At 41.5% G+C, this 15,034-nt stretch overlaps 1 protein-coding gene across 3 annotated transcripts in view; it reads right to left on the bottom strand.

The window, feature by feature from the left end:
• The window catches only part of Snx24 (sorting nexin 24), a 119,710-nt gene that overhangs the window by 43,833 nt on the left and 60,843 nt on the right, over window positions 1-15,034 (bottom strand). For all 3 annotated transcript variants that reach the window (XM_013507084.1, XM_013507083.1, XM_013507082.1), the window contains exon 3: window positions 10,622-10,726. In XM_013507084.1, coding sequence (XP_013362538.1) covers window positions 10,622-10,726 — 105 coding nt within the window. The remainder of the gene's footprint in view (window positions 1-10,621; window positions 10,727-15,034) is intronic.

The following is a 15,034-nucleotide window of genomic DNA, read 5'->3' as shown; positions in this document are numbered from 1 at the left end:
CCATTTTTGGATTGGGTCTTTGAATTTGGGGGGCCTGATTTTTTAAAAAATACTTTATGTGTTCTAGATAGAAGTCCTTTGTCTGAGGCAGAGTCGGCTAAAATTTTTTACACTCTGTGGGTTTTCTTTTTGCCCTATTGTTGATCCTTTCCTTCTTTCTTTGAAATGGGTTCTTACTCCATTGTCTACATTCACCTTGATCTCCTGGGCTCAAGCAATTCTCCTGCTTCAGCCTCCCAAGTAACACAGGCACGTGCCACTATGCCCAGTTACAATACAAATATACCAAAACACCACATAGCACAACCAAAATATAGATAATTTTTGTCAAGTTAAAAAAGTAATAAAATTGATAGAATAGTGAATTTTATGTTATGCATGTAAGCAATTCAAAAATTTGAAATAAACAGGAACTTAGTGGATGGGTTTCAATTTCTAACAAGATGAAGTAGATCACTCTGTTGGTTTTGGGGGTTATTTTTGCAAGGGAGACAATATAATACAGGACACATATTTTATAAGACTATTTATAATAGGCACCCAAAGAATCATATACAAGAAAGTGCAGGATATCTGTCTACACACTAAAGACCAAAGAATCTAGCTGAGGGCCTGGATCCCATGGAAATGTCCTGTGTGAGTCCAGCTGAAGCCCTAGAGCTTGTAACAATGCTTCCCACAAGTCCAACTGGAGGCCCAGAGCCCATAACATTATCTCATGCCGGCCTGTTTCACGGATCTGTGCTGGGAAGGCCCAAAGGTCAGTGGTAGAATCTAGGAAGTCTGTGGCAGTGGGATGAAGGATCTGTGCTAGCAGGCTGAGGGATCTGCACTGGAGCCAGGAAGCAATGCGCAAAGTAAGAACCACAGCTCCCCCAAAGTAAGGTACCACAGCCATCCTCATCAACAGCGAGGTCCCAAGCTCCTCCAATGATCAGGACAGCTGAGTTCCCATCAGGAAAGCCAACAGGACAAGCTCCTCCAGGAGACTGGTAGTGCACCATCTTCCCCTCTGGAGCCTGGAAGCAATGCTCAGAGTGAGGACCAGAGCTTCCCCAAAGTGAACTGAAGCCATTCTCAGTGCCAACCAGATCAAGAGCTTGGAGGATGAAAACAGCCAAGTTCATCAGGAAAGCCAGCATGATAAGCTCAAAAAGAACCAACAGCTCTTTACAGCTTCCACCAGCTCCCAACAGCCTTTGTCAGATCCCAACAGCCTCCTTTTCCTTCTCCAGTTCTGCCTCCTATGCTGCTGGCAACAACCCCCAGACGGGCCTCCCATACCCAGCACCATGCTTACTCAGTTCAGCTGGGGATTATATGTTGACCACCAGTTGTCATCCACCACAATCACCTTTCCTTATTCTTCCCACTTAGCTTAAATAAAACCCATGTTGTTTTTTTTTTTAATATATAAAACACAGGAAGATTATGAGAGGCCCGAGGAAGAGGATGAAAGAACTTCCAGGAACCCCAGGCATCAAGCAACAACACAGAGCTGTTACTGTTCCTGAGTTTGTCCTTCCTCACACACTCCAGCCTCCGAAAATGGCAGCCAGAAGTACCAAGAGTTGCAGACAAATATAGTCCCAGTAGGACCCCGTTTGCTCTCCCGGAGAACCAGATGGGGCAGCCGCACAAAGCAGAACACTCTCAGCCAAACACTCCTGCGGCGGAGGCACAGAGCGAAGTGCAGGCATCTGTCCTCCTGGGGCTGTGAGATGCCCAGAGCCTGGACTTTTACCACCACCAGCTCCCCGGCCCCAGCTGGAAGTCCTGGTGTCTACAACCACCTGGTGGTCGTAGGTAGAAGGCTCCCCTTTCTTGCTATGGTGGAGCCCTGGTGAGGGGTGGGGTCTTTTGACATCTTGGATATAATGGGTATAATGAGGGTATAATGAGGTGTGCGCCCCGATCCCCAAGAGTAACATAGGCCATGCAGGGAACACGGCTTTTACCGTCACCCAGAAGTGGTTACATTGCAGCTCACACCAGGTAGAGCAAGGTGGTTAACACAGAAGGGTTAGGTGAGACCTGGGGCCTCATCGTACAAAGCAGAAGATTCAACCAGATTCCTTCATCATGCCAAGAACAACCAGGAAGACCTCACACTAAAAGAAAAAGACAATCGAGAGATGCCCACACCAAGATGACAGAGACACAGTCACTGGACAATGACTTTGTTTCCATCAGTAACTATGAACACATCTGATGTTTCCATCAGTAACTATGAACACATCTGAAACAAAAGGAGAATGATGCAGGAAGACATGTAAGTGGCAGCAAAGAGAAGCTGTAAAGAAGAGCCCAGTGAGAATACAGAACTGAAAACTAATGACTTGATAATAATATAAAGTGCTCAGTGTATGGGCTTAGCAGAAGAAGGGAAGGACCAAAGGAAGGTATCAGTGACCAGAAAAAAACGGGAATATAAATATCCCATCTGACTAGCAAGAAAAAACAGTCTGAAAACATACACAGCTCGGGGGCCTGGGGGACAATAATAAAAACCCCAACATTTCTGTTATCGGAGTCCTGGGAGGAGAAGAGGATGAGGGAGGAGATGCAAATGCAGTCAGTGAGATGGTGGCCTGAAGTCTGAATCTGTCAGAAACATTATTAACTTAAAGTCTGGAAGCTGAGAACCTCAAAGGGGAAAAATGCAAAGACATACAAACTAAGACATGAGACAAGTGAACTTCTGAAAACGAGTGACAAAAATAAAGTTCTGAAAACAAGCATTTTAAAATGAATCTTACAAGTGAGGGAAAAATATGACAGTAGTTTTAAAAAAAAAAAACCAAAAAGCATAAAATAGCATCATATTTTCCAAGTGCTCAGAGAACAGAACTGTTGAGCCAGAGCCCTTATTATATTCAGGATGATCAGATTTAAAACATTTAAAGACCCTTATAATAGTCACAAAGAAAGTAAAAATAACAGGTATAAACTAACAGAGGGGGTAGGACCAGAGAAAAAGGAAAAATAATCTGTCACAAATCCAAAAGGAAGAAAAAAAAAAAAAAACCCTCAGAAACAGTGATTAAAAAGCACATGTGGTTGATGTGAAGCCCAATTATCTCACTAACAAGAAATTTAAATTGGTATATTTAAACGGATCTTTCTTCTTACAGATCAAGCAGCCCATTAAGATATTGAGCTTAAGCTCAATCTGACTATATGCAGCTACTGTACTCAAGAATTACAGAGAATACACAACTTTACAAACACTTGTGCTCAAATTTAGTAAGCATTTTGTGTCCTAATGGAAAGTTAAAAACACAATACTCTTTGATCCACCATGGACCACTGACCCAGTGAACACTGCACTACACTATACAGTTTAAGGACTGGATGAGGCTCACTAGTCAGGTAAAAAGGTCCTATGAAGACAGCACCGTACATCTGCTCCCTGGGTAACAAACCAGCCCCCACCCCTGCTCCAAAATTGTTCTGTTCAAATCAATTTTTTAAAAAGATATTTGTGTTGTTAGCTGAGACAATTCTTACTCTTAATGTCTACAAGAAGTTTCTGTTTAGCTCCCAACATTCACTGTACATGTAATTATCTCTTATTCTTTATGAACCACATGAAAATATAAACAAGAGCCATTATGCTCAGGTGAGTGATGTAAGATGTAGGTACCTTTCTCAGAAAGACAAATCTTCCGTTACTGTAATGAATGGAACAAGCAATGAAGGCAAGATTACCATGAAAAGCCTTTGTAGAAAAGCAAGGAAGTTTGCAATTTAATGCTGCTACAAAAGAATGGAGGGACCTGACCAATAAACCAGCCTGAAAGGCAGGAGTGAAGCCATGACTGAACGAACCCCAACCTTACCATCAGTTAATTTTCTTTGTAGAAATCTCCATGTGCTGAAATTTCACCAAGTACATGTAGGTATCACAGAGCTTCTGCTGCTCCTTGTTTCTGCCCACGGAGAGCTTATTTTTATGTAAAAAGTCATAGTATCTGGGAAACTGCCAGCTATTTTTCCTTTGATCATTTCCTTCCTTGCTCAAAAACAAACAGCAGTGATGGGGCCGAACCCAGAGCCTTGTACACGCCTTGTACAACCCAGAGCCTTGATGGGGCTGAACCCAGAGCCTTGTACATGCCAGGCTAGCGTCCACCACTAAGAGCTAGCCCCAGCCTCCTTTCCCTTCATATTTTGTCCTTTTCTTCTTTTCTAGGACTCAAGGAAGACGTAGGACATTGGATTTGGATTGGTCCTCTATGTCTTTTACCTTTTCAGAGTTTTTGCATCTGTACATTTTGAGACAGGTCCCCAAATACAGAGAGTTTCTACTGAATGTCTGACTGGATAACACATTTAATTCTAAGCTTCCTATGAGTACTTAGATTGTTCCCCTTACATAGCATTCTATCATAATCATTTGGATATAACACCTTTGTGGAGCTCTCTTACCAGGTCAATTTTAAGGTATATTTTGTGTCTCTCCTGAAGACTCAGGAGTTTAGCCCACCTTGGTCTTTTTTTGATGCTCCGTGTATCCTGTAGGGAGTACAGTTCTCCCAGGTATCAGCCTGCACTGAGACTTCAGCCGGTGTCTGGGAGACCTCCTCGACCCAGTGTCAGGAGGATGCGCAGTCAGCTCAGCCTGTCCTGGGGATCAGTGCATTGTTGTCCACTTGGGGGCCCTAATATCCATATCTGAAAGGCTTAGCTTTCCCTGCCTTTCTGTATAATTGTTGTTGTTGTACTGTTTTGTTATTAAGAGAAAAGTGTTTTTAAAAATCTGTTTGGTGATGAACATCAAGCTGCATGTATGGTGCAGAGGGAAAGCAGCCCAGCCACCTGGTCCACACTAGACTCCACAGTCAACTTCGCTTCTCCAGGCTTGCCTGGGTCCAGGGCCGTCTGGTGCAGCCACGGCTCCTAGCAGCTGGGCTCCATACCGAGTCTGGGCAGCTGCCTTTTGCTCTCTGCCAGTGTCTCAAACGCACCCAGGTCCAATCTTCCAGGAAGTCACAGACATTTCTCTTGGCTGAGCCCCTCTTCTCTCCGGCAATTCCCTATATAACTCTGTGGTCTGTTTCATCTCACCTTTCTATACTTTTATCTCAGTGGGTTCTCAGGGAAATCATCAGGTCACCCTCAAGCAGGAGACAAGACCGTCAGATTACCTGTGTTTGGAGGTCAAATCAGTCTGGGAAACAGCAATTGATTTACTTTTAAGATTTTGGCTTCTCAGAAACTACTGTGCACCACGAAATGCTAAATTCCTTAATGTTCTAGCTTCTAACTTCATTGGCAGTAATATCTTAAATATAAAAGTAAATTATATTGGCTAATGTACAATTATTATTTTATATTTTTAAAATAAGAATGAGGGGAAAGAACACGCTGGATAGTCAAACATCAAGGATGCCTGTGAAAAAAAAAAAAAAAAAAAAAAGGATGCCTGTGACTTAAGTTCCCTGGAAAGGGAGCTAGGAAGGAGCCTTGGATTCTAGTCTCGGGTGGCCTTACCTTCTCTGAGCACCGTCATTTTCAGTGGACATGTACTGGCTGCCCTCCATCCTTAACTCATATTCAGGATACTGCCTTTCTTTTGTCAAGGACGGTCACTGCTCAGGGAAGTCACCCATCCTCATCCTGAGTTTCAGAGGCAGGCTTTGGCTAAGTGCAATCCAGAGATGGGCAAGTATGCAAATGTAAGTCAGGAGGGCTAGGGAAGCCTTCCAGGGCAAACACTTCTCCTCCTCCCTTTGTGTCTCCTAACAGGTACCCTGTTCTCCCCTGGGCTCTGATTATGTGGTAAAAGGAGCTTTGGAACTGTACAACCCCTCTGCAGTGCTACAGCGGCCAGAGAGGAAGCTCATACCACGGAGAACAGACAAGAAAAATGGATAAAATAACCAAGTTACTTAATTTGGGTTAGGATTCAAGGGTTCACTGAAGCTACATCAATGCTTCTGCCTCAGACACCTGAGGTACTTGGTGAATGCTTACCGCTAAGCAAACTAAAGATTTCTTTTTATCTTCAAGTTAAACATCCCCCAAAGTAGACGAATTTCTAGTACAGATGAACCCCAACTCTCAAATTTGTAATGGGATGAAAATGACAGGTGTTCAGTAGCGACTGTACCTTGAATTGTGATCTTTTTCTTGGGGTAGCAAATGTGGTGCTGAGACCAAGAGGTGCAGGGGCAAAGGCAAGGCCTGGGTAAACTAAAATAAGCCTTGAAAACCGAAGCACAGAGAACAAAGGCCTAACTGCAGTGCAAAGGACAGAGGACTAGCAAAATTTGATGACAAATCTGATGACAGAGGACTAATACTATCTACTGCTAGCTGTCTGCAGCAGTGGGATAGCTCCATTTTTGCACATCTGTCTGCACCTTTTGTATGCCAAAAGCTGCACATTAGCCTGGAGATTTAGGCACTTCCTCTGAGTTCTCCCTGGAGCCCCCTTGTCTAGGGAGGGCTTTCTTCTTTCTTTGTAGTAAACCACACCCAGTTCCACACCCAGTGCCTTTCTGTTGGCTTCATTCTTCCACTGCCCACAGGACAAGAGCCCAGAGGGAGAGATGTGGTTCCAGTACCTCTGGCCCCGGACCTGGCCAGCAGTAGCAGCCACAGCTCTCGTCAGCCCTGTAATCACAAGTACATACAACCCACATTTGACAGTGTATGGCTGTGGTGCTGAACTATGCTCAGTAGGCTAGATGGAAAAAGTGCATTTTGATTTCTGATATTTTTGTATTACAATGGGTTTATCAGGCCATAACCCCATCATAAAGGAAGGCACATCTGTATATACAATTTGGAAAACAGAAAGTCTGTAGAAGGAAAATCCTTTTTTGGCACAGACTTGGGATTAAAAACTAATTGGTTTTCTTCTATTCTTGTAGAAAGTGTTGCTTAATTCTGTTTTTACAGGGGATTAATCTCTTCACTTGTTAAACTTCCAGGAGTTTTTCTCAGGTATCTCACTCAAGGAGAAAGACGCTTAAAAGAACAGGACAAGTACGAGCTACTGGACCCTATTCAACACAGAGAAAATAATGCTAGAAAGTGAAATTAAGGTACACTGTTCATCAAGGTTCCACACTTCAAATTAGTCAAATCACCAATATAACTTTTAACCTCTCCTGGATTAAAGGTGTTGATTCTAAGACATTGTAAGAACCAAGATTTTTCATTTTTTTTTCTTAGAATTTACCTCTAATTCAATCATTCAAAAACTTAGGTAAAAAATGGCAATGGTTCAAAAATGTATGTTAAAATTAAGAATTCACCTGGGTGTGGTGGCGCATATTTATAATCCAAGCACTTTGGAGGCTGAGGCAGGAAGATTGCTGCAAATTCAAGGCCAGCCTGAGCAACACAGTAAGTTCAAGGCCAGCCTGAACTATGTAGTGAGACCCTCTCTCAAAAAAAAAAAAATTAAAAATTCACTTATAGAGACTTCTATCTTTTTTTTGTAATACCTGGGCAAGTAGTACTATCTACAGCTAGGTAACTGTCGTCAGCTACAACTATTACATTGGTATAGTATGTGAAATGACCATTTTCTAAACTGGCAGAAGTCTCTGAAGATAAAGTCACCAAGTAGAACTGACCTACATGCTGCATTTGTGCTGTGGTTATTCCACACTACTTTTATGTGATATACTTAAATTTAAAAATAAGGTAGCTTTTTTTTCCTTCCTTTTTTTGAGCTGGAGTCTCACCACGCTGGAGTCTCACCACGCTGGCCAGGCTGGCTTTGAACTCCTGGTATCAAATGATCCTCTCATTTCCACTTTCCATATAAATGGGATTTGAACTCCTGGTATCAAATGATCCTCTCATTTCCACTTTCCATATAAATGGGACAACACACACATGCCACCATACCTGCTGGAAGGTTGCTTTTGAAATGCAATGTACAATATTTCTAAGACAACTACACTCAAACTTACACTAGGAAAAGTTCCTAAATCCTTTTTTTACCCCCAAATCCTGACTTCTTCGCAGAAGTAATTTTTGACTAAATTTTTTTTTTTTTTTCTGGTACCTGGGAATCAAACTCACGACCTTGCGCTTGCCAGGCAGGCACTGTACCGCTGAGCTAAATCCCCAGCCCCTTGACTAAAATTATTTAAATTGAATATTTCATTGAAATTGAAAGAGATGCTAAATCATAAAAGAAAGAAAATATTTACAAATGACACCTTGAAGATTAACAGGATGCTTTCATTTCTGAGCTGAAGAGCAGCTGCACTGGCCAGGTCTGCTGAAAGGGGCCGGACCTGTCCTGGCATCTCTCTGGGGTTCAGACAGGCCATAAGGCCAAAGGGGTTCCTGCTGAAGTTAAGACAAGAAAGCAGAAGAAACAGCAGTGTATCTATCTTATTTTTTAAAAGCCTAAATACTTAAAATCAAGAAATGACAGCTTGGCCAGGGTTTGCATTTCACTTGGGATGAATAAAATGTTCACATTTTTCTATGTGACTACATCCAGCTCCTACTGCCTGCAGACAGAATCAGGTAGAAAAGGGAAAAGAGAAAGCTGCCCTGAAAGAATTAAGTAACAATAAATTGACTACTAAATGCACAATAGGAAGCAAGGCCTCTCAAACCTCAACCATATCTTTCAAGCCCTATTTCTGAGAAGAGAAAATTCTAAGCTCAATTTGAGTGTCACTATAAATCCCTCTCTCTGCCAGATGATTTTATCCACATATTTATATCCAAAGTACAAACAACTTAAAATGTTTACACTGACTAGTAATGGAAGTCATGTGTCAAATACAATGGGGGGCAAAGAATAAAGCTTTCTTCAGAACTGAAACTTGAAGATATACAATATCTGTGGAAAATCTGGCTTACAAATGAAAATACACTGTTTACCTATTCCATTTAATTATAGAGAACATGCATTTTTACCCTTTGAATACAATTTTTGAAGTCTCATTTTTTGGTTTTTGGTTTGTTTTTTGCTCTTAAGCGTGGCCTGAAGCTATGGAAGTCTCATAGTTGTATGGAGTCTCCAGGAACATGGCCACACACACTCTTGTGATTTGGGAACCTCGCATCCTTTAAGATTTCACCCCAAAGACAGACAGTAACAAAGAAACCTTCCACCAAGCCCCAAAGCAGATGAGGAAAAACAGCAAAGAGGCCCCCTCGGCCACCAGAGCAGCCTCCAGACAATAGTTTTCCTAGTTGAAGATTGAAAAGAAAAAGACAATACTGTCTAGGAGACCGGGGACAGACTTCAGCATCTTTCCACAGAGAAAGTCCTCTGAATTTATCACTCAGTTCAGGCCTATGGAGATTCCCTCTCCTCAGCTTCTGAGCACCAGTCATTCAGGTGCAACCATTCCAAACCTGAGGATGCAGCATGCTGGCTTCACAGTTTTCTACACCCTCCTGAACGGAATCCAGCCTAGGGCTATCACCAAGGCTGACTAGGGCCGGAACAGTCGTGGCTGCTGACCTCTTTGATGTGACTTGTCTTAGAAGGACCAGCATGAATTCACCACTTACGTGAAGTCCAGCTCTTCTGTTCTGGGAAGTGAGACATCCACCCCTGAACATTTACCTGAACATCCTCATGTCCCCGCTTTTCTGGTGGGCCTAGGTGCGGTCTCTGCTGACCATGAGCCTACCCATCTTTACACCTGCCTGAGTAGGGCCCTGGGGACTGCACTAGAACTTCATTGGACATCCACTTGAGGCCTCTGGGCTTTGTTTTCAAACTCAAAACTGGTTCAGTTTTATCTTCCTCTTGCATTTCCTGTCAGCTAGTGAGGGAACTACCATCTCAAGTAGTTCTGCTTGCTCCTCAGCTGCAGAAAAGAGTCTCCGAACACTTCTTAAACACATGTCCTAAGTTTCAGAAAAGTTGGCCCTTTACACTGGCAATCTCTCATAAATACATTCTCGATGTGACTCTATAGCCATGCTAGTCAGGCCCACTGAGAACTCACCTTTTCTCACTACCCCAACCAGCTTGCAAATACCCCGAACAAAAAGGCTCCTATTACTATGAGAAGTGACACATTCCAGAAGAGAAAATAAATAAAAGCAAAGTAATCTGTGGAGTTAAATTAAAAATGGAGGCACATGACTATGACCCCGGAACTCTGGGAGGCGAAGGCAGGAGGACTGCAATTTTGAGCTCAGCATAGGCAACTGAGTCAGATGCTGTCTCAAAAGTAAAAGAAAAAAAAAAATTAAACAGTCGGGGGCTCAATACAAATGCCCTGTATTCAACTGGGAGCAACAACAACAAACCTGGACAGATCCTCTCTACTTCACTTCTGTCTCGTACACTAAATTTTCACTTCCCAAATACATAAACCAATTTAAAACAAACCCTAATAAAAGCTAAACCAATCAATCAACAACATACTTATAATTTAAACTTTATTTTAATTAAGAATCTTGCCAGGCATGGTGTTGCACGCCTGTAATCCCAGCACTCAGGAGGCTGAAGCAGGAGGGTGGGGATCGCCGTAAATTGAAGGCCAGCCTGCGCTACATAGCAAGACCTTATCTCAAAAAAAGGAATCTTTGGCTGCTTGAATCATGTTCATGTCTTGAGAAAAAAATAGTAAGCACAGATCATTTAAGTCATATTAAGTGAGTAAACATATCTTACCTGTAAATACATTTCTAATCCTTGCCGCCGTTGTTCCAATACTTTCGGCACCCAGTTCCTGACATGTTTAGAAGGGATTTCTGGAGTTTTTATACATTTCTTAAGCTATAAATACACAAATAGAAAAAAAAAGAGATGTCTGTTAATTATAATAGGATCATTTCTAGGGAAAAGCCAAGAGAAAATAAACCACTGCTATTTCCAATTTTTAAAAAGGGAAATGTAATTATACAGAAATTTTGTCAAATTCTTTTCTTGGGTGTCCTCACTGTTCAGGTTTCAGGAACAGGGGTTTGTGCTTTGAAAACTGTCATTGATATTTCAGATTGAAATTATTTTCCCTGAAAAATTAAGTCTAGTAAATGAGGTTTATAAAATGTAACAGTGTAAAATTCGATTTATTTTATAAAAATCAAGACAACAAAATTTTGTTTAAAGTGTTTTTCTGATCAGAATTCTTTCTACATTTTTTTTAAAACCTTAAAAATATAATGGTTTATAACTGTAGAAATCGCATATCAGCATTTGGAGAGGTTCTTGAAAATTCTATAATAGAATGAACTAAGAAACACAGAGGTCACTCTCTTCAGCATTCCTGACAATCAGGTTCAAATTCTATTCATGAATACTGAATGCTGGTTTTTAGCTAAATCTTTTTGGACAACACTTTTAAGGAATAATATAAATAAAGAGCTGCTTGAGGTAGGCAGAATGATCTTCCACCAAAGATGACCAAACCCTAAACCTGCAAATGTTTATATGGCAAAATAAATTTTATTGATTTGGCTAAATCAGTGATCTTGAAATAGGAAGATTACTGGCAGGCTCAAGGCCAACACAAAGATCCTTACAAGAGGGAGGACGGAGGGTCACAGTGAGAAGACCCTACAGCTGGCCCTGGTGACAGAGGAGGGGTCACAAGCGCAGGCAGCCTGTAGAAGCCAGAATGGATTGTGTGCTGCGGCTGCCCACTGATCACCTTGGTTTAGTGAAGTGAAACGCACTTTGGAGTTTGGACTTCAAAAAGTGCAAGACAGTCACTTCCAGGAAGATGGTGGAACAGTAAATAGCACATCAGCCTCTCTGAGGTTTGGAATCTAGACACTGGAATATAACAACTCGGGGAAGAAAATGAGGAGGAAGGTGGATCTCTGGGACGCAGGAAGGATCTGAAGGTAGAATTGAAGCCACAGGAAAAGTGAGGAGATGGACCTCAACACAGAAAAAGGAGGGAGCAAGCTGAACTTTCTCCCTGAATCCCAGCGTGAGAGAGGAGGCTCGAATCTAGAGACATGAGGGCGGGTGACACCAGAGGCCTCACAGAGAAAGGCACCATAGAACCAAACAGTGGATGCCATGAACTACAACAGCTGGTGGCTGACTCCAGTCCAAGCATCTCCTGGAGAGGGTGCTTAGCCAGGCATCATTTTAGGGAGGGGCCAACTGAACCCAGGACTCAGCAGCTGTGGGTTGGCTTCTGCTCAACACTCTCAGTGACTGGATGAGGCACAACTGCGGGAGACGTCAGGGTCAGGGAGATGAGCTCAGGCTGGCAAGAGACACCCAGTATGTTGTAGGCTGAACAACTCAGGCCCCAATCCCGCAACCAGGGGCCAGGATTGGCCTGAAGCCTTGTGCAGTTGAAAGCAACAGAATCCACACCCAGCCTTATGCCTATCACAGGCTGGTTGGATTACCTAGCACCCTGCCCTAGTCCTACGCAGGCCTGCTGGGAATCCAGCAGGGAGCTGGGCTCTGTCTGGCTCCTTTCTCTATTAGTGATAGCGGAGACACACTCTGAATTAGACACTACCACTACACTGAACACCCCGGAAGATCACCACAGGCAATCTCTTTTACTTTTCTTTGTCTTTGTTTTTTTCTTGATTGTTTTAGTGTTTTCAGGAGTACGAGCACTGTTTCTGGTTTTTCTGTTTGGCTTAGTACTTGTTCTTGCTTTTTGTTTTTTCTTTCTCTCTTGTCTTCTTCACCAGTTTCCCAAAGCCTGAGTAATCTTCCAATGTCCATCAGCCTTCCTTCTAATCTCTTTCTCTTCTTTTATTTCTCTATTTTTCCTCCTATCATTTTAAAATTTTCTCCCTTGAGGGTACAAGCAGTCTACTAAGGGGAAATTTACTATGTAGAATTTTCTGATTTGTTTTAGATTTCATTATATAAATATAAGTCTTATACCTATGGTTAAAGGGGCAAATTAACAGTTACCACAGTCTGTCATCTGTAGACTGTGCTTCATGCTATCGTTATTACAGGTTATACTACTTTAGCCAAGGTGACATAGTGGTTGTGATCAGCTGTTCTTCTTTGTATGCCAATACCAGAGTCATCTAGAGTTTATAAACAATACCACAGTCCAGCACCAAAGAACTGGGAGCTGGACCAAATGCTAATAAATTGGAGAGGTAGGATCTTGGGACAGACTCAAAAGTCAAAAGCCAGCTACCCCTAGACATTATCTCTGAAAAGTAGGCATTTCCTAAGGAAGTCTTGATAAGAGTAATAAAGTTACTTACATAAGCAATTTACAAGCATCAAGGCAGAAAACAAATTTTAAAAAACAGAAAATGAGAAGACATGGAAGCAAGATGTAACCTTAGAACTCCAGCTTGCCTAAAGCAAATCCAGGGTGCATTTGTGTGGGAGAAATCAAAAAAGCCACCCAGCTGAACTTCCTAAAATAGGTGCAGTGGAAGTAACAAACCAGATGAATGAGGCTCTAGAATACAATAAATCCAAAAAATTTCACACAAAACTAAGGAGATGATAACCATAAAGAAGGACATAGCTAGTGAATCTAGAGTAGATACAGATTTTTAAAAAAAAGACAATCTTAGGAAAGTGATGGGAGACCATGAATGCCCAACATAGGAAAAAACTGGATACCTTCAAACAGTCAAACAGATATCCAGAGGATAAAAAATTTTATTGAAGCCAGGCATCGCGACACATATCTGTAATTCCAGCACTTGGAAGGCTCAGGCAGGAGGATTGTCATGAGTTTGAGGCCAGCATGGGCTAGCTATATAAGCAGAAATTCACACTGATCTACAAAGCAAGACCCTATTTCCAGAAAAAAAAAATTGTACTGAAAGTATATGCAGCAGAATCAATGAATGTGAGGGGAAAATATCAGACCTAGGAGACAGGTTTACAGTTAGCAATCTTTAAATGAAAGACTTTTTAAAAATAGCAAGGGACCATGAAAAATCAATCCAATCTGCTAGATAATAAAAGGGAGAATAGCATAAGATTGATCAGAATCAATTTTAAAAAAACCGGGAGACAGCACAAAGGACATTAAAAAACCTGTTTCCAGAAGTAATGGCAGAAAACTTCCCAAGCATAGCAAAAGAATTTGACATACAGTAAGTGAGGCATAGAGAATTCCAATTAGCTATGATCAGAAAAAAAACACATATAATAGTTAAGATTCCAGAAATTTAACACAAGAATATAACATTAATGACTGCTACAGAAAAGAAGGAAATCAACTATAAAAGAAAGACCATCAGAATCACAGCACACTTCTCAACATAAACACTTAAGTGAAGGATACTTGGAGTGAAGTATTTCAAGCCTAAAAGAAAACAACCTCCAACCCAAATGATGTATCTCACAAAATTATCTTTTAAAATTGATGGAGAAATAAGATACTTCCACTTGAAGAAATTCATGATCATCAAATCAGCACTCCGAAGTATTCTGGAGGACATTCTAGAAAGAGATAAGGAGGACTACAACTCCATGATCCCCAAAGAATAAATCCATCATGCAAGGCAAGCAATCACACAGAGTGAAAGCAGGGGAGAGACCAACAATAGGAAAATAACACTATAAGAATAAGTCAATATATATCAGTTATAACCAACAATATAAATGGTCTCAATTCACCAATCAAAAGAAACAGACTGGCAGAACGGATCAACAAGTAAAATCCAACAATATGCTGCATTCAAAAAGAAATTCATAGACTGAAAGTCAAAAGATGGAAAACAATACTTCATGCAACAGGAACCCAGAAAAAAAGCAGGGGATAGCTCTTCTATTTGTGACAAAGTGTATTTCTAGCCAAGGCTGGTCACTAAATACAAATAAGGTCACTATGTACTTGTCAAGGGAACAATCCAAGAGGAAGAGATAACAATTGTAAATATATATGCACCTAATACTAGAGCACCCACTTACACAAAACAAACATTAATGGACATGAAAAATCCAATAAGCACTAGTACAATTGTAATGGGTGACCTTGATAGTCCAGTGTCACAAACAGACTGAGACCAAAAAAAATCAACAAAGAAATATCAGAGCTGAACCCAACCTTTGAACAATGGGACTTAGTAGGTATCTACAGAGTGTTCCACCTCACAACACCAGAATACACATTCTTCTCCA

Source organism: Chinchilla lanigera, unplaced genomic scaffold (assembly GCF_000276665.1).
Source record: "Chinchilla lanigera isolate Chin_1 unplaced genomic scaffold, ChiLan1.0 scaffold00120, whole genome shotgun sequence".
Classification (NCBI taxonomy): Eukaryota; Metazoa; Chordata; class Mammalia; order Rodentia; family Chinchillidae; genus Chinchilla; species Chinchilla lanigera.
The sequence above is the reverse complement of the archived record's forward strand: the minus strand, read 5'-3'. Positions and strand labels throughout refer to the sequence as shown.